This window comes from Kogia breviceps, chromosome 1 (assembly GCF_026419965.1).
Source record: "Kogia breviceps isolate mKogBre1 chromosome 1, mKogBre1 haplotype 1, whole genome shotgun sequence".
NCBI classification, from domain to species: Eukaryota; Metazoa; Chordata; class Mammalia; order Artiodactyla; family Physeteridae; genus Kogia; species Kogia breviceps.
In genome coordinates this window covers 50,303,673-50,329,296 of record NC_081310.1, presented here as the reverse complement: position 1 = coordinate 50,329,296, position 25,624 = coordinate 50,303,673, and the positions used below count along the sequence as shown (strand labels likewise).

The 25,624-nt window shown below is 48.0% G+C and overlaps 2 protein-coding genes across 4 annotated transcripts in view; one reads left to right on the top strand and one right to left on the bottom strand.

Moving 5' to 3' along the window:
- Nucleotides 1-317: 317 nt before the first annotated feature.
- The window catches only part of C1H1orf105 (chromosome 1 C1orf105 homolog), an 86,004-nt gene continuing 60,697 nt past the window's right edge, over nt 318-25,624 (top strand). The window contains exons 1-3 of the mRNA XM_067024656.1: nt 318-377; nt 13,581-13,666; nt 16,744-16,834. Coding sequence (XP_066880757.1) covers nt 357-377; nt 13,581-13,666; nt 16,744-16,834 — 198 coding nt within the window. The 5' untranslated portion in view covers nt 318-356. The remainder of the gene's footprint in view (nt 378-13,580; nt 13,667-16,743; nt 16,835-25,624) is intronic.
- PIGC (phosphatidylinositol glycan anchor biosynthesis class C) lies at nt 9,685-12,593 on the bottom strand. Of its 3 annotated transcripts, XM_067031561.1 has the most exons (3): nt 12,161-12,499; nt 11,844-11,988; nt 9,685-11,088 (listed from the first exon to the last, which is right to left on the bottom strand). In XM_067031561.1, exon 3 carries the CDS (start codon nt 10,868-10,870, stop codon nt 9,977-9,979), a length of 894 nt encoding a protein of 297 aa, XP_066887662.1. In that variant the 5' UTR covers nt 10,871-11,088; nt 11,844-11,988; nt 12,161-12,499; the 3' UTR covers nt 9,685-9,976. The 3 variants fall into 3 exon arrangements, with proteins under 3 accessions (XP_066887662.1, XP_058935596.1, XP_058935592.1); XM_059079613.2 differs by lacking the exon at nt 11,844-11,988 and having other exon boundaries at nt 12,487-12,593; XM_059079609.2 differs by lacking the exon at nt 11,844-11,988 and having other exon boundaries at nt 12,161-12,517.

The following is a 25,624-nucleotide window of genomic DNA, read 5'->3' as shown; positions in this document are numbered from 1 at the left end:
TGAAGCAGTTATTTGAGTCCTAGAACCAGATTATCTGCTTGGCCCAAAGCCTGCTAACATTCCAGAATGTGGTGATTTTGACCTCTGACAAAGAAGGGAACAATAGAGCTCATTTCAGCCAATCAGAAACCAAACTTTTCATTTCTAATGGAATAGTATAAGACTCTGAATCACATAAGTGTTGGTTGAGAAAGACATAGTGCTGTTGAAAGTGAAGTAGTCTGTTAATTTTGCTTTGGCTTCTAACAAAAAGGCTTTCGATTTAGAAGATACCCTGTAGCAGTCTCCCATTGGATGCAGTGAGGGGAATGAGAATCCCCCAGTCACCAGCTACAAACACCCAGGACACCTAGGAGATGGAGAAAAGAGAACTAAAGGTAGGAAAAAATAAACAAAACGTCCCATGCTTTCCTTCGGGAGTTCCACTGTTAAATAAATGTCTGTAAGCCTTGGGAGCCACATATACACTGAAGGGTGTTTCAACAAACATCCTAGAAGTTGAAATCCAAGAGGAGGTAAGGAAATAACCTCAGCTGTTCATGTACAAACATGGATACCTTCGGTGGGTTCAGATCCTGAACCCTTCAGTACTCTTCATCCCAGAGTTTGAAGAAGACTGTACTTGCCAACATCTGTTTTATAACTCAGCACTAAGTATGATTCTTTAAAAATACTCAGAAAATGGATGTTGGAATCTTTAGTCCAGTTCCATGAGATTCACAGCCTTCACAGCTGTGAGTCCACCTTAAAGACATGAACCTCATCCACAGAAAGAAAAGATTGCTAAAAAAGTAAAAAAAAACTTCTACAGCCCTTTATAATACTACAGTCTATATGTGAATAAATCAAATGGAGCTTATGCTACCACACCACTGTATGTACCCCATTTAAAGAGACATACCAGCTGCCTCCATTACCATAATATATACCTATTTTTGTTTGTTTTTTTAATACTACAAGTTTCTATAGAATTGCAATACTGTCAACATTTAAGATCGGATGGCAGGTTGTTGGATGAGTCAAGACTATAAACTGCTACTCTCGAAGTGTTCTTAATCTAATCACATTTTACAATGCCTCTGGCCCCCAGGAGCCAAAGAGACTTAAGGATCCTCAAGGCAGTAACTGAGAAGTCACTGAAGTGGGTCCTCCCTCTCAAAACAGCTGCTAACAGACTAACAGAGGACTTTTTTTTTTTTTTTTTTTTTCAGTACGCAGGCCTCTCACTGTTGTGGCCTCTCCCGTTGCTGGGCACAGGCTCTGGACGCGCAGGCTCAGCGGCCATGGCTCACGGGCCCAGCCGCTCCGCGGCATGTGGGATCCTCCCGGACCGGGGCACGAACCCGTGTCCCCTGCATCGGCAGGCGGACTCTCAACCACTGTGCCACCAGGGAAGCCCAACAGAGGATATTTTTGAAGCTCCATATAACACAGTGGAAAAACTAGCTTTTCAGATAATTTTTTTTTTTTTTTAGTCTTTTAGATTATTAAGGGCTAGTTTTTCTTCCCCCAGTACTCCTCTCTGTGGCTGTATTTCAGTTAGAGCCAAGGAGGTACTTTACCTCTGCCTGCTGCTTTTTTCTCTTTTAAAGACAAAAATACTTTCAGCCTCATACACAATAGTTGCCTGGAGCCTAAAGATCTGTTTATTCTGCAATTTAGAAAGAGTGGGAGGCCCACGGTGTTCTCACCGACCAGAGTCCAAATGTTCCTTGGGCCCTGCACAAGGCCACGGGGCCGTCCTGGAGCGTGAGCCGTGTGCCAGCGGAGCTTGAGAAAGCAGAAGCAACTCCTCAAGCCAGCTCTCTCAGGGGCCCGAGGAGACAGTATCCCTCGACCTCAGCACTGGTAAAATCAGTGTGCTCCAACACCCCAGCAAAAGTATGGTCAAGAGATTGGAGAGCTAGTCTGTTTAGGGCACAAGATCTCACTCAGGCTGATCCTGGGTGTCATTTGAAACCCAGGTGCCAATTGGCACTGGCTGGTGAGAGAAAAGGCCATTTGCCTTTCTAAGCCCCTTCCTCTGGCACTCTTAGCCCTGCGGCACCTGACAGCACCACGAGGAGGCACCAGTACCATGAAGTTGCCAAGCCCCAGGTGAGAGCAAATGTTGGGCTGTTGGAAAACAGACTACCTTATCTCTGGGGAGTCCTCCTGTTAATCACAGTAATAGATCTGGGAAGAAAATGGTGTTTTGATTTGGCTGGTGATTGCCTCTGTTCCCAAGGTAAACAAGACAAAGTTAATTGCACCTGTGAGTTGTAAAAGAAGAAAGACACCAAAAGCAGTGGCATGGTCTAAGCTAGCTCACTCCTACAGAACTTCCGCTGTTTCTACTCTGCCTCTCGCCTGCAGCTGAGCTCACCAGAGCCCTCTTAGTGGTCAGAGGAGCATCCTTCCTCAGGCCTGATGGTTCCCAGGACCTTGGTCAAACCCTGGCTCTCACTTCAGCTCTGATCACTTTCCCCAGAATCCAACTTTCTAGAACACCACACATGGCACTGCCCCACTGTTGGAAGTTTGCATGGTTCTCAAGAAATTAGTCATTAGCCCCACAAGGCTCTTGTCAATATGTCCATTACCCAGAGAATCAGCACATGAATTCCATTAGGGAACAATAAAAAACATGTTGGTGATGACATGAGGATGCCTGCACACTAAGACCACACCTCCTCTGAGGTAAAAAGGAGGCCCCCAGAAATCTCCCCAGCCCTACCCACCAACACTCACATTCTCATCATCTGCCTTGAACCCACCGGGACTTACATAGCTCTTTATCCCAGCCTAGGTCAGTCCGCCAAAAAGCCCTAGACCGCTGGGTCGCTGTCCTGTATGGAAATTGGAGTACATATCCATTCCATGCTCTCCTCCCCACTCTCCAACTTGTGAAACCTTTACCCTGTACCCTGTATAATTCACTGCCCATGATCAGTAAACTTCCCCTAAATCTTCAACCTGTCCTCTGGATGTGTCTGTCACCTTCTTTCTCTTACAGGACAGCTCTAAGCGTACTGCTTTCCGGGCAGCCTTCTCCAAAGGGGGTGCTTGTCTCCCACAGCCCTTGTACTGCTGAGCCTCATGTGGGGTAGGTATCCTTGTTTTTCATTTTTGCTTTCAGACCATTCTTCCTTCCTCCTCCCTAAAACCTTCAGCTTTGAACCTCATGCACCAGATTATAGCACATACCCCTCCCTCATTGTTGCACTTATCTACCAATCTCCAGTTCATTCTCTCTTATTTCTTGATGATTTTAGCTCGTTTCCCTGTCATTCTTTCCAGTACCACTCTTGTCTTAATTCTTGGGGATTTCTACCTACGTGTAGGTATTCCTTCCAACACTGCCCCCCATCTCACTTCTCATTTCCTTGGACTTCACTCCTCCAATGACGCTGCCCTCCACCTTACCTCAGCTGCTCACTCCCAAAGTCATAACCTTGTCTTTATCTATTCTCTGACCTTTACTTCCTGTCTTTCAAACCCCTTGAACCTCCAATCCATTGACCTTTGCCCTGTCCCTCTCCTCCCTGTCCTTCACCCTTCTTGAGGTTCACTCTCCTTCTTACCCAACTTAAATTCCACGGTCAACCATTATAATCAGGCCCATTCATAGCTACCGTTCTCCCTTGCCCTCCTCTCAATCTGATTAATCACCACCCTGGGTAAATTCAACTCTCTGTCTACTCTAGTTTGCACTCATGTAGCCGTACATGGTTAGGAAAATACACACACACCCACACACAACCAAGCTTCACTTTAAATTCATGACTACCATTTTCAAGAGAGCCCTTACTACTGCTGGGCAATTATACTAGGCATCCCTAGTTCATTCACTCTCCCAATGTCCTGAACTGTTTCATACCTCCTCACTTCATCACTTCCCCCTTACCCTCACATCTCAGCTGATTCTTTGCCTCCTACTTCCCTGAGAAAATTGAAGCAATCAGAAAAGAATTTCCAAAGATTCCCATCACCTCATTTATCCACTAACCATCCACCCACTTACCAGCATCTGTATCTATATTCTCTGCCTTCCCACTCTGTTACCATAGATCAACTATTCCTTCCCATCCTAAAGCCAGTCCCTCCACTTGTGCAACAGATCACATCACCTCCCACCTGCTCAAGAATATTGCCCCAGCAATTAATTCTTCCCTTTCTCACATAAACTATTACTTTCTACTGTTTCATTTCCATCAGTATACAAACATGCTGTCATTTCTCCTATCTTAAAAAGTTTCTTGCCCTCACCTCCCCTTTCAGTTTCTGTCCTATTTCCTGTTTTCCCTTTGACGTAAAACTTCCAGAGAGTTGCCTGTACTTGCTGCTCCAATTTTTCTCTTACTCTCTTTTTTTTTTTTTTTTTTTTTGCAGTACGCGGGCCTCTCACCGTTGTGGCCTCTCCCGTTGCGGAGCACAGGCTCCGGACGCGCAGGCTCAGCGGCCATGGCTCACGGGCCCAGCCGCTCTGTGGCATGTGGGATCCTCCCGGACAGGGGCACGAACCCGTGTTCCCTGCATCGGCAGGCGGACTCTCAACCACTGCGCCATCAGGGAAGCCCTCTTATTCTTTCTTTTTCTTTTTTAAAAAATTTTATTTTATTTATTTATTTATGGCTGTGTTGGGTCTTCGTTTCTGTGCGAGGGCTTCCTCTAGTTGCAACAGGCGGGGGCCACTCTTCATCGCGGTGCGCGGGCCTCTCACTATCGCGGCCTCTCTTGTTGCGGAGCACAGGCTCCAGACGCGCAGGCTCAGTAGTTGTGGCGCACGGGCCCAGCTGCTCCGCGGCATGTGGGATCTTCCCAGACTAGGGCTCAAACCTGTGTCCCCTGCATTGGCAGGCAGATTCTCAACCACTGCGCCACCAGGGAAGCCCCCCTCCCTTATTCTTTCTTAAATCCACTTCATATAGGTTATTATTCCCATAACTCCACACACACAAAATGTTCTTTTAAGGGACACTAATCACCTCCTTGCTAAATCCGATGGTCAATGCTCAGTCCTTGCTTTCTTGATTTTTCAGATTTTGATCTGATTACAGTTGATCACCCCTTCTTCCTTGAGTCATCTGCACTTGGTTTCCAGGACTCTAAACTCTTGATTTTCCTCCTGCCTCAGTGGTTGTGCTTTCCAAATCTTTTTGCTTATTCTTCTCTCCAACCTTTTACTTTGGATTTCTTAGTCCTCTGTATATATAAACTTCTTTGGTGATGTCATCCAGTCACATAGCATTAAATGCCATTTATATACCAACAAGTCTTAAATTTATATCTCAATCCCATACATTGCTCCTAAAACCCAAACTCATATCTCCAACTCCCTACTCAACATTTCAGCTTGGATGTCTACATTTCATACCCTACAGGCCCCAAACTGAACTCCTGACCCTCCTCCCCAGAATCTTTATCCCGTATCCTCTTGGCCCCCATCTCAGCTGATGGCATCTCCATCTTTCAATTTGTTCCGGCCAAAACCCATAAGAGTCACTTACAATTCTCCTCTTGCATCCATACCCTACATCTAATATGTCAGGAAGACCTTGACTCTACTTTCAAGTTATATCTAGAATGTGACTATTTTTCACCACTTCCTCTGCTACCACTCTGCTCTGAGGCACTGTCATCCCCTGCTTGGATTAATATCAGAGCCTCCTAATGCTTATTTCTGCTCTACTCTTCCCCACAGCAACCAGAATGAGCCTGTTAAAATTTATGTCAGATCACGTCCCTCTTTTTCTCCAAGACCCTCCAGTGTTTCCCATCTCAGAGTAAAAGCCAGAGTCCTTTTAATAGCCTACAAGGTCTAGGTGATCCAGCCTCCCACTTTCCCTCTCTGGCCTCCTCTTCTGCTCTCCTTTATCACCCCACCTTGGCCACTCCTAGCTATTCCCCAACCATGCCACACAGTCTTCTGCCTGGGTCTTTGCAGCAGCTCTTGCCCCTGCCTGGAACTCCCTTCCCCTGAGAATCTGGATAATTCCACCTCCTTCCAATCTTTGGTTAAATGTTACCTTTTCCATAAGACCTACCCTGACCCCTTACTGAATACCATTGCTACTTTTTTCTTCTTTTTTCAATAGCATTTGTTACCTTCTGCTTATGTTTATTGTCTCGCTCCTCCTGCTAGAACGTAACCTCCACTAGGTCAAGGAAATCTGTCCCTTTTACTCGTAGGTGTATCTCAAGCACGCAGGACAAACAGTATCTGTCATGTAGTTAACGTTCAGTAAGTATTTGTTGAATGAACAAATTTCTGAGGCTAAACATCATAAAATGCGAATGGTAGAAGTGAGTAGAGGTAGTCCTAGGTGGACAATACATTTTTTAATAAATAGATGTTGGGGGAAGAGAATATGGGATAAAGGGGATGATGAGGGGCTTGATAAAGCATTAAAAGCGACTGCCTACCAGTTAGCCTTTAGCCCTAGGTGCAATTCAAGACATACTGAATTTCATTGTAAAAGGGAACATCAATAACTTCCACAAGATGGCATTGTGTCCAGTCCTGTTTTCCCGCATTCAAAGGGTTTGAAATATTGTAAAATTGTGTGACTGATGCCCTCTGCTGGCTTGTTTTTGTTTTTCTTGACCTTGAGCCTTTGGCTTAAAGATGTAAATGATGGCTCCATATGCTTCCTTGAACATGCTCAATGTGATTCTTACATCCATAATTTAAGCCAGCTGGCCAAAAGCACACTCAAAAGTTTATAGTACTGACACAGCATACAGGCATAACACTGACACCGATTTGACTGCCACACAGAACCACTGTGGTGTGGTGACACTCAGATCCCTGCACCGCATTCTAGCCGCATGCCAGTCAGGCATCACGCCAAAAAATCAAGCACACATGCTGCCTTGTGGCTCTACTTGTCCTTCATCCTTCCATCTCAACTACAATCCCTGGTACCATTTTGGAAAGATGGGCAAAACTGCCTTCCCATTCCTCCCTCCTTGCTCTCAACTGCCACCACCACCCTCCAGCCTTCCTTATAACTTAGGGTGACAAGAAACAGAGCTGGGAGGAAGGGGTACATCTTCTTATACAGGCAAGTATTTGACAAGTTGGGATTTTAATTCCAAAGCTACCCTAACCCTCTCCCCTTCCCTGCCCTCCTCCCCCACCTGCCCACATACACACGCCATAATACTCTCTGGAAATTTAGATCATTAATATCCTATTTGCACCCTTCCAGTGTGGTTTAAATTTAAAAGACTGACTGGATTACTATGCTTAAGTGACAGGTAACTTTCCCAAGAACTGTCATATTAGGTCATACCAATTGTTAAGTAGGCCTGCATTCTCTGCAACCCAGAGAAGCATGCCATAAGTGAGCCTCATCATCCTTCAGGTAGCACACCTAAAGGCCTGGGATTTCTTAACATTTATTTATTTATTTGTTTGTTTGTTTGGCTGTCCTGGGTCTTAGTTGCGGCATGCAGGCTTCTCTCTAGTTGTGGCACGTGGACTCTAAAGCACGCAGGCTTAGTTGCCCCTCAGGATGTGGGATCTTAGTTCCAAGACCAGGGATCGAACCCACATCCCCTGCATTGGAAGGTGGATTCTTAACCACTGGACCACCAAGGAAGTCCCTTAAAACTTTCTTACAAGACAGTTATGGCTTTTTTATGTGCGTTTTTTCCCCAAAATTTTTGGAACCCATTTATATCCCTGGCTTGTGAAACTTCTTAGACTTACATGTAGACAGTGTATACAATTATTTTTTCATTTGTCTTAAATTTGCTCTGTTCAAATTTCAAAGGGTTTCTCCTCCTATAAGTCATGATTTGGTAGGCAAATAACATCCATTTTCACCCTTAATAGTTTTATAGAAATGACTGTATCTCTTTCGAGGCTTCCTTCCAGGCTGTGGTATTCTATTCTCTAATCCATTTTCATAAGCCAGCTTCCTTTCCCTCTGATTCCTACCATTTTGGTTATTCCAGTTATCCTTCTGTGATCTAATTCCACTATAGCCTGGTTGTGAGGCAACCAATTCTGTACAAAGAATTCCAAACACAAAAGCACTGGATTCTGTTCGCAATAACCTTCCAGATAATGCCCAGAATTCTGAACAAATGTCCTTCAGATACTACACATGGAACACCTTAGCTTGGGTGTACCATCTCAGTACCTCGAACTTAACATGCTTCATTCTTATTTTATCTACTTTACTTCCAAACCTGTTCTCACATCTGTTTTCTCATGGTATAGTTACTAGAAAGAAGAATCCACTCAAGGCAGAAGCCTCCCCCCCACCCTGCCAGTTCTCTTCCCCTTCCATTGTCCAACATGTATTTACCAAGTTCTGAAAATCTCTCTAATCAGAACTGTCACCTCCTTGGCGCAGTCACCACCCTTAGTCTAGACCCTCATTTTTCAGTTACCACAAGGGCTCCCATGCTCAGCCTCTGTACTTCAGCCTGAATCCTGCTACCAGAATTTTATAAACACACGCACACAAAAGTGTGTTTGGTGGGAGCCCTATATCCCTTTTCAAAAGCTCCTTAATTTGCCATTGACTCCAGGATCCAGTAATTCAAGGTATTCACCATGCTCAGACCTCAGCCTCTCACTGCAGCCTGTCCATTCTGCACTCCCCTCTACTGCCAGGATGAGTCAGGCCCTGTGCACCTGGACATACACACTGTTCACTCCGGTTGGAATATTCTTCTCCCCCCAGTCACCTCTTTTCTCTTTGAACTGAATCTGTTGCCCCATCCTGCACCCTCACATCCAGCCCGTAACACCCCATCCCCTGCCACCTCCATGGTGAACTTCTACAACCATCAGAATGAAGAGGATCAGGCCTCGGGTAATTCCAAATACTATTGTGTGGAAGAACTGAACATGACAGCACAGGCACATTCATTCATCCCACTGAGGAAATATTTTTGAAAGTGATTCAAATGTGGGCAACTCTCTGCTCACCAACATGGATGCAGTTGCTATGTGAGTTCCCTAAACTTGATCATCGGAAATCCATTCAAATAAGGAAAGTGTATTAAAACATTAAAAAACAAAAGCTATTTTATACAACTCTACTATATTCAAACACTAAGCCCTGGCCCTATTTCTGATGTGTACTAAATAATAATTATAAGCCAATTCTGGTCAGTCAAGGCATGCAGAGTAGTGGTTACCCTCTTTGGACAGGGCATGTTCTCCCCATAGTTCTAGCTGCCATTAGTCACACAAAACATGCCAGCTTCACCTGCGCCTATTGCTGACCTGGCTCCTAAAGGTCTCTGCCCCCTTGGCCCCAAAACCTCTTTTGCTTGAATCCCACCTGACCTCTAAGACTAAGCTCAAGTGCCATCTCCTCTAATAAGTATTTCCTCATCACTCCAGCTAATTTGACCTCCAGCCTCTTTGAATTCCCCCAACATTTTGCTTGTGTATTATGACACATCATACGCCCCTTGTAGCTAGTCGCATCCATGCTTCATTAAGAACTAAGTGGAAACTGTGAGTCAAGGTTAAGTGACCAGTTCTGTGATCTCAGGCCACAAAACTGGACATAGCATCCAGGGTTCCAGGATTTGAGCTGGAGATAAATAACAGAGCTCGCATTTAGCTCACTGAAAAAGGTAAAAGTGACTTTATATGCACACACACACTCTTACTCTTTCTTCATGTCCCTTCTATCTGCCTTCTGCTCACGGGAAAATCGTAAGACAACTTGATGTGCTGTTACTTTTTTAATAAATAGAAACCACATCACTTCATTTGTTACAGAGAATAATAATGAGAGGCAATAATTCAAGAAGGCCTTAGGAAGCTTTTTCATTGACAAAGTAACAGAAAGGAGAAGCACCTTCACTGCCCAAGCCTATGGGTAATTTTTTTTCTTTTGATCTCTGATCTCCCACCCACATCATTATGCCACTTCCAGAATGGAACTCTGCCTTCAAATCTCCTACTAGTTGGAAGGCTGGTCTATCAGCTTGTCTCAGTAACGGAATGGAGGTCCCTAACTCAGCTGAGGAACCTTGACAAGTCTTCTTTGATTTCAGCCTCATCCCAAGGCCCATGAATGTTTTCTTTAAAAAGCTGCAGGCGAATGAGGAAGAAAGGGCAGAGACATGAGATGGAAACCAGCAGAAGGGCAAAGAGTATGGCTCCCACAGCACTAATGGACAGCAGGCCTCCCAAGGCTGAAAATGCAAAAAGCAGTGTGACTCCCACATAGCTGTGGGGAGTACATGCCTTCAGTTTCTTCTGTAACATGGGCCATAGGGCAAAAATCTGGATGGCAAATGTCACCATGACGAAGGCATGTAGGGACCGGGGCAGGCGTGAGGCAAGGCAGACAGAAGCAAAGATGGCCATGTTCAAGGACAGTGTGCTGGATACAATGGCAGCATTGGCACCATAGTCAAAGAAGATGAGGTGGCCTAACAGCATGAAGACTGACATGGCATAGATGGTGTCAGTGCTGACGGACTCTGTCAGAGTCTTCAGCACCGGCGAAAACCCATACGTGAAAGTTATGAAGACTAGGGCACTCTTCAAGTCAGCCCACCGGGTCCGCCCACTCTTCTTCCGTCCTTCACCTCCATCAATGAGATCAAACAAAACATAGCCAATCAGTGAAGAAGCCAGGCCAGTCCCAAAAAGCCAATGGGGAGCCAGAAGACCCTCATCCATATACCACCAGATAACCACAAAAACACAGACACTGCACAGCTGCTGTATCACCACACTGGACTCAAATACCACAGCCCAATATTGGTATTTCCGGGCATAGACGTTCTTCCGGAGCTCTTCCAGGAACCTCTGATCCACGTAGTTATCAGGAAAAGGCTGTCGCTCATACAAGACCTTCTGCCACCTGGCCTCTTTGGTGTTAGTTACAGGCTGGGCACACATTATCCTTTCACTCAAACTCAGCCCAGTTCAATCTCCCTTGCCGAAGTCCATGTGGTTCTCGATCTTTATAAAGTTTTGAAATAAAACCTCTCTGGAAATTCCATGCTGAGCTGTGGTTGATATTGTATCGACCTTCCCTTGCTTTCAAAGGCAGCAACCCAGGCTAGGCCTACAGTAGATGAGTTTGTTCTCTGAGGCAGGACAATACAGCTAAGTTCCTAGAAAAAGAGAGACTATGAATCTATGAAAGTTGTGAAAGGTCAAGGGTAGGACTGAGTTAAAATCAAAGCACCTTATTGCTTTATTAGAAGTTTATTAGCAGTCTGAACAGAATACACATTGTGGCCATCTTATAATTATGGATAGTAAAATTTCATTTCAGATTTTACATTATAATCCCTTGTCAGCTATCACTTATGGACTGCTTACTATGTGCTAAGAGTGTTATGTAGCTTCTTTCATTTAATTTCCACAACCTTGCAAATTAGTATCAACCTCACTGTAACTAGTAAAAAAGCTGAGATTCAAAGTGCTTAGGTAACTTTAGCCCAAGTTAACAGTGGTAAATAGTGGATCCAGATTCCAATGAAAATTCTGCCCCAAAGCCTGTGCCTCTAAACCAGTTCTTAACTCAGGAGTTTCTATACCCTTGAGGTCTACAGATGGGCTTCAGACCGTTCAAAAACCCTATCAATGCATATTTGTAGTTGTAATTTACGCAAATTTCTAGGGTTAGGTTCCAACCTTTCATTGGGCTCTCAAAGGCATCTGTTACTTAAAATAAAAACAAAAAAGTTACCGGTCTAAAGACAAAAGTAAACCTCACAATACAGAAAGATATGAGCTTTATGGTTTATTTAACCAAAACCAAGGACTCAAGATTCTCAATCCCTTAACTGAGCTTAACATCCTTCAAAGAGCTATCATCCTACTTATTAACGGAGAAACTCGAGAGGATCAAAGATAATGATACCCTGGGCTTCCTTGGTGGCGCAGTGGTTGAGAGTCCGCCTGCCGATGCAGGGGACACGGGTTCGTGCCCCGGTCCGGGAAGATCCCAAATGCCGCGGAGCGGCTGGGCCCGTGAGCCATGGCGGCTGAGCCTGCGCGTCCGGAGCCTGTGCTCCGCAACGGGAGAGGCCACAACAGTGAGAGGCCCGCGTACCACAAAAAAAAAAAAAAAAAAAAAAAAAAAAAAGATAATGATACCCTTTTCACAATGGGAAAACTATAAGTCAGAAATACCAAGGTCATCCAGCAAGTCTGCGAGGAAAATTCTTATTGCCTGACCTTATTTCTTCCGGGGAGAGCACGGTAGGTTTTGCATCACAAGCCAGACACCCTGAGAGCCCCCCTCACTGCAGCAGGGACCCCAGCCCGGGGATCTCACGGCCGCCGCGGGGGCTGAAGGGTCAGAGGCGCCGAAAAGGGCAACGCCCGCCCGCAGGGCGGGGGAGGGGGCGGGGGCGGGGGTGGGTCAGGGTAGGGCGTCCCCGCGGGCGCCCTACTCCCCCTCCCGGGCCTCCTCCGCCCGCCGCCGCCCCTCACCGAGCCTCGGGCCTGCTGGGGGAATGGCGGAGGAGGCCCGGAGACATTGACTCCCACTCGGAACCCACCTGCCCGCGAGTTCGTAGGGGCGCGCGACCGGGGGAGAGCGGCCGTCCGCCTGCTTCCCCATCCGGGGCGCCGCAGGTCGACGGCCGAGCACTTCCGGGGCCGCCACAACCTCCGCGGCTAGAGCGCCCTTCCTCGGCCTTCGCGGCCGCGAGGTCGCTGCTGACCCCTCCTGGCCACTCAGAGGAACTCCCGGCTCCTATCCCGGAAAGAACGCTCTGAGCCAGGAAAACCGATGCTCAATGGAGAGACTGGGACGTGGCGTCCGAAGGGCAAGGGAGAGAGGCTGGGCTGGGAGAAGAGAGATTATAACGACTACTTTGATGGAGCTCCTATTATGAACTCAGGCCCTCAGCTAGGGACTTCCCATGCATCCGTGCATCCACTGGACACATATTCACTAAATATCTAGAAGTATCAAGCACTGTTTTAGGTGCTAGTGATACAGCAGTGAACAGAACAGACAAAAATCCCTCTCCTCATGAAGGTTTCTGTCTTGTGCATTGACCTGTAAAGTGAAGATATCGTCCTCCTTTCATGGAAGACAAAACTGAAGCTCAGAGAGGTGATTTTTCCAAGGCCACACAGTTGCGAAATGGATTAACCAAGATTAATATCCAATTGTCTATAGCTTCAAAGTGCAATTCTTTCCTCTGCCTCCTAGAAGGGATGAGGGTGGAGGGCCCCATGACTGAAAACAGCCAGACACTTGGAATGGGTGGCTGCTAATGTTCAGCTGAGGTCATGGAAATACAAGCAGATGTGTGAACAGATGGGAGTAATGAAGAAGCAAAGGGATATAGTAGAATACAAGATGTAGTGGACACAAAAGTCAGAAAACCTAAATCCACTCACTAGCTGTGTGACTCAGCAAATCACTCTAATCTTTGATTTCTTCATCTGTAAAATGGAGATAACACTATTTCCTCTTGGCTACTTAATGGGAGAGTCAACAGGGTCAAATATGAAACATAAAAATGCTTTGTAAAGTGTTCACTGCTGTGTAGCTGCTATTAGCTTACTTTGATCATCCTAATGATGGAAATAGCCAAGTGCAATAAACCCTACAAAATGATCTCTTTCCATTTCCTTCCAGGTTTCTGTTCCAAGATTTGACAAGATTCCGTGGTTTAGTGAGGCCAGCCTCATAAACAAGCCGTTAGTGCTCAGCCACCCGAAAAGGTAATAGCTCAGCCACTGAGGGCAAAGGTTTCAAGCAAGGTCTCATGGAAGATGATTTTTAAGGGTTAGGGGCAATCATCTGAGGGGCGCAGCTGATCAGTTGAGAGACATTAGTCAAGTGCTCAAAACCCAGAAAGGGCCAGGGTTTCTAAGACAAAAGTGAGCCCTGAGAATTGGCCTGGCTGGAGGAGATAAGACCTCAATTAACCTCCCTCTGTACCACCACCACTTAACATTGCAAGAGAATTTTGCCCACGGACACTGCCTTTCAAAAGACTTCTGTCCTCTTCATCATCTTTTCTCCCTGCTTTAGCTTGAAGTTTTAAAATTTTAACCATCAAAAGTCTAGAACCATAAATTCCTGTCATTACAGAGTAGCAACTTCCTATATTTAAACTTTGGGACAATCTCCTCCAATCTCACCAGTCCTGCCCTTTCAACCCAACTGCTATGGAACACGTTTCTATTTTTCAAAATTGGGGAAATTCATGTGTAGGGAGCTGCCGCTTGAAATAACTGGGTTTCCTCATTCCTCCCCCCTTTTTGATCCCCAGGTGTAGTGATATAATCCAAGGGGGGATGAAAGGAAGGGTGAGTGTGAAAGCTAGAAAGATTATGCTCTCTGAAAACAGTCTTTCCTCCTGTTGGTAACTGTCACGTACCCTCCTGCCCATGGATAAATGACTTTCCATGAGGGATATCCCCTCCACATCCCCACTTCAATAACATGTACCTTTGCTTTGTCTGCTGCAGTTTAAAACACCACATTCTCAGTAAGCAGCTAAACAATTTTGTGTATTTTCAGAGCACCTATGAAATGTTTGTTGTTCGATTCTGGGTTTGTTTGGTTTTTTTTCCATAACTTTGAATATATCTAAACTCTAGCTAATGTATTAGTATAAAGCAGGCAATCAGAGATTGAATAAACCCAAAGGCTTATTTACTAAATAAAAACACAAGTAACATAGTTCTTATTAAGAGTTGTTAGCAGTTCAAGGATCAGCATGAGTAACGACAATTTAGCACCTTTCAATTGGAGGCAGGGTACAAACTCACGTAACAGCGTTAGTCAGATGGTCAGCATAAATGAATAGAGCTGGCCAAAGGGAACTGGAGTGAACGGGAGATCACCTCCCTTCAGGAGTGGGGCTGCCTGCAGGTATGTGACCCCAGTGGCCAGATCTGCTGGGTTTTCCAACAATAGCAGAAATCTGGATTTTCATGTGAAATGGCTCGTGTCTGACATCGAAATAGGGTAACATCCCACTATCCCATCCCACCCCACCCCAGCCCCTTAGATTTGCCCCTGCAGCCAGGAGCAAAGCATGCCTATGCGTGGCTCTCTCACCCCCAGCTCCCTTTTCCCTTGATTGTACAAACCTCTGGTAGGAGGTGGGGAGGGGACTCAGGGTGGGGGGCTTGAAAAAGGCAGGCCCAGAGCACAACTGGTCACCCTCAGAACTTGCTCGCTTTCATAGCCATGTCCCCGAGTGTCAGAGGGGACGGCCAGCTGAGAAGGGGAAGAGTTGTTTTTCCTGCAGCCAGACATGCTTGAGCTAGTTGCAAGGAGAAATTACCTCATGTGGTCTGCTGAAGCTCTACTCATGTCTGTACTGGAAGAATTTGGGCAGCAATCTCAACTCTTGTTAAGAGACATGGCGCTTATCTACCTCTCAAGAATTCTAAGACGACTGGACAGCACCTGTGAGGTGCCCTGAGCTTTCAGAAGGACAAGATAGGAATGGAAAGTCTTTTGGAAGGATGCTTTAAGTATCAACAATTCCTAAGGATTGGAAACTCTTTATGTGGCCAAAGCTCTGAGTTCCAAGCTGTTTATTTGCGGCAAAACCCTTTTTTGAGAACTTGGTTAGAAAGTTCTGAATGTGCTTTAAGTATTACCTAGCTTTGGACAAGCAATTCCAACACAGAACAGTCTGAAAAAGAGAAAGGAACATTTAGCGAAATGTGCTCAGAGCACCCCTAATTGTGAGCTCTGGAAACACACCTACAGGGTTGGAGGAGGTGAGACCTGGGTCTGAAGATCACTGCCTACAGACCACTTCCTTCCAGGAAGTCTCTCTCAGGTTGGCCTGACTGTGCTGAGCCACACCCATCATTAGTCTCAAAAGCCCTCAGGTCACCGGGTCCTGTTTGTTTGAGATAATTGTGTGCTGAAGCAGTTCCAAAGTGGCCTCTGGTGTCTCCTGGTCAGCATTTGGGTGTCAAGTCCAAGGCCAGCTGTTCACGTATCAAAGACAAAGGCAGTGAAGGAGCTGGGTCAGACCTGCCTCCCCGCTCTCCCAGGGCCCAGGAAAATGGTGGAAGAAATAAAACAATAAATGCCTAATGAACACCAAACTCCCTGCGCATGCCTTTATTATAAATGAACAAGGGACAATAAAATCTTTCCTCATAAGAGAGGAGAGGTGTTGTTGGCAGAACTATCAGGGTTCCGAGTGAGTTTCCATTTCTAGGGAGGCCGGGGCAGGCACAGGGCTGTACACACAGGCTGTTTACAATGCTCAGGCCCCCTGCACACCCTGGCTCCTTACACTGTAATAAAATGCACCACAGCAGCCAGTAGGGTGGGTCACCCTGGGAAGAGAACTTGATGTTATCTCTGCAGCATCTCTGCCTCACCTTCTGCCAGGAAAGAAGGAATGTTCCAGAGGAAAAGTGTAGTTGGAAGGAGATGTTTCATGGGAGGAAATGGATGGATTGTTTCAGGTTGCAGGGACAGAAACTGAGAAAGCAGGGCAGGCAGGAGAGGGCTGCTTTTGTTAAATATCAGTTAAATATCCATCTGCTTTTCTGAACAATTATTTTCTTGCCTTGTTTGCCACACTGTCTCTGACAATCGAGAACTGGTATTGGTTAGTTCAAAACCAAAGGGACCAAGAAGCCAGAGTGACTAAAGAGGGAAAATCTTGTGGCAGCTCCAAAATGACCTGGGTCCTCCAGGATTGGAGTAGGAGCAACTCCTTGGGTGTCCCTAGGGTTCTCTCTGAAACAGCCAAGAGCCTGGTTCTTCAAATCGGGGACTACGGTTCTAACTTGCTCTTGTTCTGATTCCTCAGGTATCCTCATTCCTCTGCCACTTTTCTGGTTTCATCCAAGAAGGATATGAATTTGCCAATTTTGTTCCAAGTTCCAGATGTCTTCTCTAAGGTACTCAATTTTTTTTTTTTTAATTGCAAAGAAACCTGGGACTTTCCTGGTGGTCCTGTGGTTGGGAATCCGCCTTCCAACGCAGAGGACGTGGGTTCAAGCCCTGGTAGGGGAACTAAGATCCCACATGCTGCTGCAGGCAACTAAGCCCGTGCGCTGCAACTACTGAACTCGCACTCTGGAGCCCACGCACCACGAGGAAGACCCAGTGCAGCCAAAAGAAAAATTACTAAAAAGGGAAAAAAACAACATAGCTAGTTCTAGAATGACAGAAAATTTGGGTACAAAGCCATTTCTTATCTCCTTAACACAGCCCTGAGTCTGGATCATCGTCAGTGTTTAACAGAGATTTGTTGAAAGACATGAATGAACCCCTCTCCTGCACCCTGTCTTGAGTGTCTTAGGGCTCCATCCACTAGAACTAAGAATTAGGTTAGAATCATCAAAAAGGGAACCCCCCAAAATTCATATTGAGGGATCTTCCCTGAGACCTTCAGAGACTGCTTCTAGCCTGTGTCCAGAACGAACCCTTTTCTGCAGTCTCTAACCCCCTACCCCACCCACCATGAACCCCCCTGTCTCCCACCTACAACCCCCTAAACCCATGGAATTTCGCGTTAAGAGCTCTTGATCTCCCCTTCACCTCACGGAAACCTGCCACGACTGGCTGCCGAGTGACACTCCGGGACGCTGCGCTCCAGGGGGCGGGGGGGGCTACCCACATCAGGGGTGCTTGTGCAGCGAGCATCTGCCCCAGGCGGAGGCAGACAGAGGACTCTCGGGGATGAGAGCAGTCTCTCCACCCGAAAGATCACAAGTCACACAGCCAGGGCCACTGAAGGCAGCGCGCGAAGCGGCGTTCCGAGAGCACCCGGCGCATTGCCCACTCGCAGCCAGAGCCAAGTGTGAGCCGCGGTGGGGACGCGCCCCCGTGTCAGGGGATAAACGCTTATAGAGCCCTCGTGTCGCTTGGTTGAACGCAGATACAGAATAAGTCAGATGCCACCCACACAAATGCGTGGGCGGACGGCCAGGTACGCAACCGCGGAATAAGAGAGAGGGGGGCAAAGTACTGGCGCGAGGAGGTGGGAGGAAAGGTCACCTGCGGGCTGGGGGAGGGGCGAGCGGAGACGGGGCGAGGGAATGATTCAAAAGGAAGCGGCATCTGCACTGGATCTGGAAGATATTCTTTCCACAAGCGGAGGAACAGCCGGGGGAGCAGAGACAGGGAGACTGAGCGTGCGGGCAGAACATCGAGGAATCAGGCCGGCAGGAGCACTGGCTTAAGTGGGAGGGACCCAAGGAGGGGGGTGGACCCTGCCCGGGCACAGAGGGGACGTGCGAACGTTCCCGGTTTACAAGCACAGAAGTGGCGGGGTCAGGGCTGTGCTTGAGAGTCAACCACGAATCCCCCAAACACCCCAGACCGGACGGGCAAGTAGGTAGGAAATGCACGGAGGGGCCCCTCTGTTGCTGCAGAGCCAGCAAGAAGCCTTCTAGTCACTCATCTCTGAACTTCTTACTGAGACAGGCTCTCCCCTGCTACCGAGCGCCTCCTCGTCCGGGTCTGTTCTGGGTCTCAGTACACCGTTCCATCCTAGGCACTAAGGTTCTGAGGCAGGGGAGGAAATCGTCTCTAAAGGGGGGGGGGGGGGTCGAGCGAGAGGCACCCCCTTCAGCAGAGCTTAGAATTTCACGGCTGCAATACTCACACGCGGCCACTAGATGGAAGCCAAGAGCAAGAGCTTCCGCGACCTGGCCAATAGGTGGGGCCCGCGGGGAATGGTCTCTAAGCGGACCCAGGAGGCCCCAAGTCCATCGCTCCTGCTGGGACAGGAGACTCCGGTACCTCCTGAACCCCTAACCCTCACCATCACCCTGTCAGGGGCTGACCCTCCACCAGAGAAGGAGAGAGAGAGAGAGAGTCGCTCTTGCTGATTGGAAGGGCTAACAGGCGTAGGGGAGACAAAAGTTTACTGTACCTTTGCCGTCTTAGGGTTTGGGGCTGGGCCTGAGAATTAAATTGACAGACAGAGTAACAGGAGAAAAGCATGTAAATTTATTTACTAGAAGTTTTATGTGAGACAGGACCCTTTATAAGGAAATGAAGACCCAAAGTGGCAAAACCTGAATGTTTTTATAGTAGGTTAAAAAAAGAGGGGCAATTGTGGAAAAGTAACTAAACTGTGGGGAGGCTAAGAATTATTTTGAAAAGGTCTGTTTGTGCAGAATTCTCTTGGCTTCAACTTCTTGTCCTTGAAGATAAGGATGATGCTTTCCTCCTGGTATTAGGTCATCTCCCATTTGGGTTTTTTTCTCCTGATTTTCGAAAGAAAAGGAGGAGGGTCAGAGCACCCTTCTTGTACCTGCTGTTTTGTCCAAGTGTATTAGCTCAAAATGTTGCTGAGGCCAAAGTGGCAGATTTGGAGGAGGCATATTCTGCCACCCTTCATAGGGACCTGGGATCCCTGTTCCGTTGGGGCACCTGGCAGCTCCCTCACGTCAGATCGTTGCCTGCCACACAGACCTCCTCAGATCTGAATCCAGCCCCCAGAGTCGGCTGCGGGCATGAAGCCTGCATGTGTGCGCTGCTCCTTTCTAGAGAGAAACTGTGTTGTATCTTGTGGGAATGGAATGCACTATCTCTTATCTCTTCCTACTCCTCCAAATCAGGGACCTGTCAGGAAGCTGTGGTAGCCCCGAAGCCAACTAGAGGTCCTGGCCCCAGGGCACAGGTGCAAAGGTCCTGCCACCTGGCCCCTTCCTCCTCACCATCACAGGTCAAAAGGCCGAACTTCGAACATCCACATTCCAAATGGCCTTTCTGTCCTGCCCAGGGGCACTCCCAGGGCAGGGGCGAGTCTCTGTGTGACTGGAGCAGGATGCCTTAGTGAATAGCCAGAGAGACAGAGAAGAAACAGAGGCTCAGAGACAGAAAGACAGAGAGAGGGAGAGACAAACAGCAAGACAGCAGAAGCCAGAGACACATAGTGAGGTCAATGGTCAACAGACACCGAAAAGGAAACAGAAGAGGAGAGTCAGAGCTGCCAAAGAAGAAAAACAGAAAATGAAGATAGAGAAATGAGGCCTAAATACTTCCCCATTTAAACACCTGTGGAGCAGCTTCTCTACTAGGCAGGGCTTTCACCTGCCTTTTCCAGGCCTTGACTCAGGACTCCTCCGGATGCCGTGAAAGAAAAAAACGAACCATGATAATTGGATACTCGACGTCAGGAGGTGACTTAGAGCTTGCGGACAGGCAGAGCCGATGTGGGGCTGATCGGGGAACTGCAGAGGGGAGCCCCTGGGGCCTCTTTGCCTGCTTTCAGGGTTGACTGTGACCAATTCTTTGAGGAGAATAAAGTGCCCCCCACTCCCTCCATTCCTGCCCCCAGCCCCGGCTACTCTCCTTGACTGGCTTTGTTGTTCCAGTCTTAACGAGTCAGGGGAAAGGGGAGAGCATTGTTTATGTTGCTTTTGGCAGACCTGTGACAAAAAGCCCCTGGTGACAGCACTGTGCAGTGGAGATGTGGCTAGGAACACATATAGGAGGCGACTTCCGGTTTTCTCACCACTGAGAACTCTATTATTTTTCTCTCATTGACTCTCAGGTTTTGAAAATTCACGACCACCAGGGAAACATCCTCACATACTCCCCATCCCTTCTTCTGTTGATCAAACACATACAACAACAAGTACGACGTTTAAAGGGAAGTACTGATGAATACCACTGACCTGAAATAATGATCTAAATGTAAATAATGATATAAATAATGAAATAAAAACCAAGTTTAACAAGTCTGGATGGTAAGTACATGGCTGTCGATCATTTCGTGTATGTTTGAAATTTTTCCTAGTGAACAGTAAGAGTATTTTTAAAACTATGTTCAGCTTTGTTCTTTAATTGACATGGTTGGTATTGTCAGAGAACAGGAAAATGTGTAATTATGATAGGGTTTTATTGGTTTGAATTTTTTTTTTTTTTTTGCGTTACGCGGGCCTCTCACCGCTGTGGCCTCTCCCGTTGCGGGGCACAGGCTCCGGACGCGCAGGCTCAGCGGCCATGGCTCATGGGCCCAGCCGCTCTGCGGCATGTGGGATCTTCCCGGACCGGGGCACGAACTCGTGTCCCCTGCATTGGCAGGCGGACTCTCAACCACAGCGCCACCAGGGAAGCCCTGTTTGAATATTGAAAATAGTTCTCTGACCACTAGTTTTTGTATCCTAAGGAATACAGGAATCATTATGTCTTGATATGGACCCTAAGAGTCCACTCTCTTCCTGAGAAAAGGTAATCTTTCTTTGACCCTTTATCCAAAGAACTTTCTGGCTGATGGAAACTAAATGTATGTGCTACTGGACAAATCTTTTAACCTTTCTGGGTGTTTCCTCACTGTGTTCAATGAAAGAGTTGAAGTAGGTGACTGATGAGGCGCCTCCCAGTTAAGGCAGGAGAGGGAAGGAGGAAAGGAACAGAGGCGTTGGGCAAGATCAGAGGCAGATTTTTGGTGCCCCTCGACTCATGCTTGTGATGGCTATTTTTAAAATTGCCATCTGGTGCTTACATTTTTCAGTTTTTGTTATGTGGACAGGTGTGTGTGTGTGAGAGAGAGAGAGACAGAGACAGAGGAGAGGGAGAGGGAGAAATAATTCTGTTTCTTTCCCAAAGATTCAAGGAGGCCAAGGACTTGGGCCACGAGCCGGAGCTTAGGCACCTGAGCAGACACTGAGCTCAGATATGAAGGTGTTTCCAGGTGTGAAGTGTGAAGAGCAGGCTTCGGCTTCTGGGGCCCAGCTGAGCTCTGCATCATGCCTTGGCCTGGCTCTCCTGTCACACTGCTATCTGCTCTCCTGGGGACAGCTGCTCGGGAAACGAGAACCCCATGAACATTTCCGAGCCTCCTTTCTTGGTGGCTCTGACTGTACAGATGATACAGCTGGTGGGGTGGGGAGCCTGTGCTCAGAACCACCGGCCAGTTCACTCTCCATTCCTGCTAGCGTGCTGAGCAGGCCCAAGGGAAACCGGGAGTGAGAAGGACGTGCTGCGGAAGGAAAAGGCCTTGGCTTCAGGGCTGAGGAAGGAAGCTGAGGCCCAGGGAGAACACAGAATCCCAAACTGTCTGCGTCGGCTGCTTTGTAGACCGCCCGGGCAGGATTGCCCCTCACGGCTGCCTAACAAACACATTGCACAGACAGCCCCAGGGCCCTTGCCCGCCTCTCCAGGTGAGGAGGGATGCAGTGGCTCTTCTCGGGGATGAGGCTTTGGCTGACAGCGAGTCTCAGGTGGAGTCACTGCCACTTTCCTGGCAGAGGTGACTGAAGCCACACATCAAAGACTTTTTCTTCTCTACATAGACAGCGTGGGCAGGATTAGAGTTGGCCTCTGGCCTATTGGCTACAGAAACAAGCAGGCCCAGGGGGATGGGAGGCCCACGGCATTTCTGTGACTGACCACAGCCAGGTCTCTCAGCGCCAGGTCTGGAGCCGAGCAAATTGCTTCCAGCCTCTGAGTTTCCTAAGAATTTGGTACAGATGAATTTGTTGCACACAAATGTCCTGTAATGTTTCCCTGAGGACAGTGCTGTTATAATAGTGATCTTCACACAGGTGTGTCTTGTAGGGATTTATGGACATACATGTATGCTGGTCATGTCTCTGTTTATACCTGATAGTTTAAAACACTTTCACTGATTCATTCACTCAACCAACATGTGTTGAATGCCTACTGTGTGCCGATTCCGAGACAGGTTCTAGATTCCTGTCCTATTTCAGGTCAGTGGTGTTCATCAGTACTTCCCTTGGAAACTTGTACTTGTTGTTATACATGTTTGATCAACATAAACAGGAGAAGGACTTAGGAGTACTCAGGGCAGTTCCCGTGGTGATCACGAGCTTTCAAAACTTGAGTCAAGGGGAAAGAAATAATAAAAAGAGTTCTTGGGCTTCCCTGGTGGCTCAGTGGATGAGAGTCTGCCTGCCGATGCAGGGGACACGGGTTCGTGTCCCGGTCTGGGAAGACCCCACATGCCGCGGAGTGGCTGGGCCCGTGAGCCATGGCCGCTGAGCCTGCGCGTCCGGAGCCTGTGCCCCGCAACAGGAGAGGCCACAACAGTGAGAGGCCCACTTACCGCAAAAAACAACAACAACAAAAAAAGAGTTCTTGGTGGTGAGAAAATTGGAAGTCAGCCTCTTATACATCCAAAGATGTGTGAGATACGTTCTTGCTCTTAAAGAACTCTCAGCCTGGTGGAGGAAACAAACACATTTTTAAAAAAAAGAATAACAGTACAAATTGCAACAAGAGTTATACCAAATCTGTGATGGAACCCGAGAGGCAGGCACCCAGGTAAGGGGGTCAGGAGAAAGATTTTCTGAGAAAGAAACATCTAAGCTATATCATAAAGGGTAAGGAGTTAGCAAGGCCAGATAGGGCAATATATATGGCATTTTTTCCCTCAGATTCCAGAGGATTCTGGTGGGGGACTCTGGAGTCACAGTTTCAGCTGTCATTCACCTAGCAAGCTCCTGCCGTGCTCCATGCGTGTTTGTTTCTTGGTTTGCCATGAACCCCGTGATTCCAGTCCCTCTGGGGTCTGGTGTATTTTTATGCAGAAACCGGAAGTCCGGAAAAGGTGGCAGAATCTACTGCAGGAAAGACAAGCATCCACTTGTAACTAGACTGAAACCAAACCTGCCTGCGAACCCTGCACCTCACCTCCAGCACCCAGGCCTTCCTCATGCTTTCAGACCAAGCAAAGATGCCACCCCCAGAAGCCCTTTCGGATTCCTCACATGGGATGCAGTTGCTCTCTTTGCTGAAGGCCCAGAAGCATCCTCGCTTCTTCAGTGATACCTGGTGCATGCAGCCTTGAATCGCAATTTCAGAACAGTGTCTTAGTCTCAGAACTGAAAGATGTGAGGGACAGGAGGGAAAAGCCTGGGCCGCAGGAGATCCCACCCCAGGGTGCAGGGGAGATAAGGTAGGAGGTTGAATCCGCCCTGAAGAGTAAAGGAGTCAGCCCCGGGGGGTGGGAAAGGGGGCTTGATGGTGGGGGGAGTTGGGGGGGTCCTCTCCAGCATCCCTCCTTCCACGGACAACTGGCCATTCCAGGCTGTCCTCACTTACCTGAAGCGGGTTGGCAAGGTCTTTCTTCCATGCTGTTGCACAGTGTTCCTAGGTTGGAATGCCGCCCCCCTCCTTATTCACCACCTCCAACACCTACCTGAGCACTGCCTGTTCTTTCAACTTTCCTCAGACCCTTTCCTTGACGCCCCACTCCCACCAGATGAGCTCAGCGCCTCCCTTCCGCTCCCCTGTGGCCTCAGTATATTTCTGCCCTTCAACACCAGCACACCTCTTGGTACCCCGGCTGCTGGGTGGTGAGCAGCTTGCAGTCAGAAGCTGTGTCTTCTTTATCTTGGTGTCCCCAGTACATAGAGAATGGACAAATACATAAGTCTGCATTCTTCCCTGGTCTTCCTTTGGGCCAGAAACGTTCTTATTCATCTTTGTGACTCCATCACAGCGCCCTCTACATGGTGGCCTCACAATAAAGGTTTGTTGCTGAATGATAAATCTGGCGGTTCCCACTCATGCTTTCCCATACCAGCCCACAGTGTGGGGATACTGAGTTGATTCTTTGAAAATGGCCTGTAAATATGAAGTGTATTTTAAATATTTGTCCAAAGAATCCAACATGGTACACGGTTTACAGTCCTCAATCCCCAATAATGCCGCACCCAAGCGCCATGTGTCTCTCACGAGACAATCCAGCAAAAGTCACCTTAGGAGCCCAGCCCAGGCACTCACTCTCCATGCTGCACAGATATATTCCTCCTCTTCCTGTTCCACACACCTCGCAGGGCGGCCCAGGAGCAGGCCAGGGCACAGGCGTGCACACCTGCAGTGATAGGTCACCAACTCGACCACATGGAAGAGGAGCCTTCAGTTCCTAGTGACTGTCTGCTTCTCCCTGTGGTCCTCCTCTCCCCTGAGTTCTGTGCTTCCTAAGAACCTATCTCACGACTCTGGTGTCAGTGTGAATGGGGAAGGGTAAGAGAATCCCCAGACAGAATGTTAACCTCAAGCTGCCATTTGCTCCCTAACCAAGCTTTCATCAGTCATGCGAATGAGAAGCCTGTGTTTCAGGTGGAAATGCCCCGGAGCCCACTCTCCCCCCGCTTTGGCATAAGTGGAGTCAGAAAGAAAGCAGGGGTTCCAGTGAGCAGAATGGGTGCCCCATTCTCCCTGCACTGGTAGTTTCTTTGCCTCCCTCCTCTAGGGGAGGGAGGGGGCTCAGGACCCACACACCAGCTCCAGTTCCGCCTAGGGCTTGATCAGTGGCTCTGGGGAGGTGCAGGAGGGCCACGTGGTGCTGGGCAGTGCAGGCTTGAGAGCTGATGTCAGGCCAAAGGGAAGGCGTGAGAAAAGAAGGTAGGATTTCAGAGGGGCCAGAGAAGGGAGGTTTGCAAAAGTCTCCTATTCATTTTTCTCTGGCCGTCAGAGGTCTCCAACTAGTCCAGATGGTGGAACTTTTGTATGAAGTGTAGGAAGTGTGTCACCCCCGAGAGAGCGCAGCCCCTCAGACTGCGTGCTCGGGTTGGAAAGAGGGACCTAGCTGGGTTTCAGCCCCAGCCCCATCCCCACTGCCAGCTGTCTTATTCCTGTTCCACTGTATGCAGGGGCCCGAGGTCACCGTTTAGTCTGTGGCTCAACCCCTCCTGCCTAAACCCTCTCTGAATTTACCAGCCACAAACAAGCCTGGGTTTCATATCCACTGGGATGGGGCT

Coding starts and splice junctions, on each gene's coding strand:
- PIGC (XM_059079613.2), bottom strand. CDS start 10,870: ATGTGTGCCCAGCCTGTAACTAACACCAAAGAGGCCAGGTGGCAGAAG.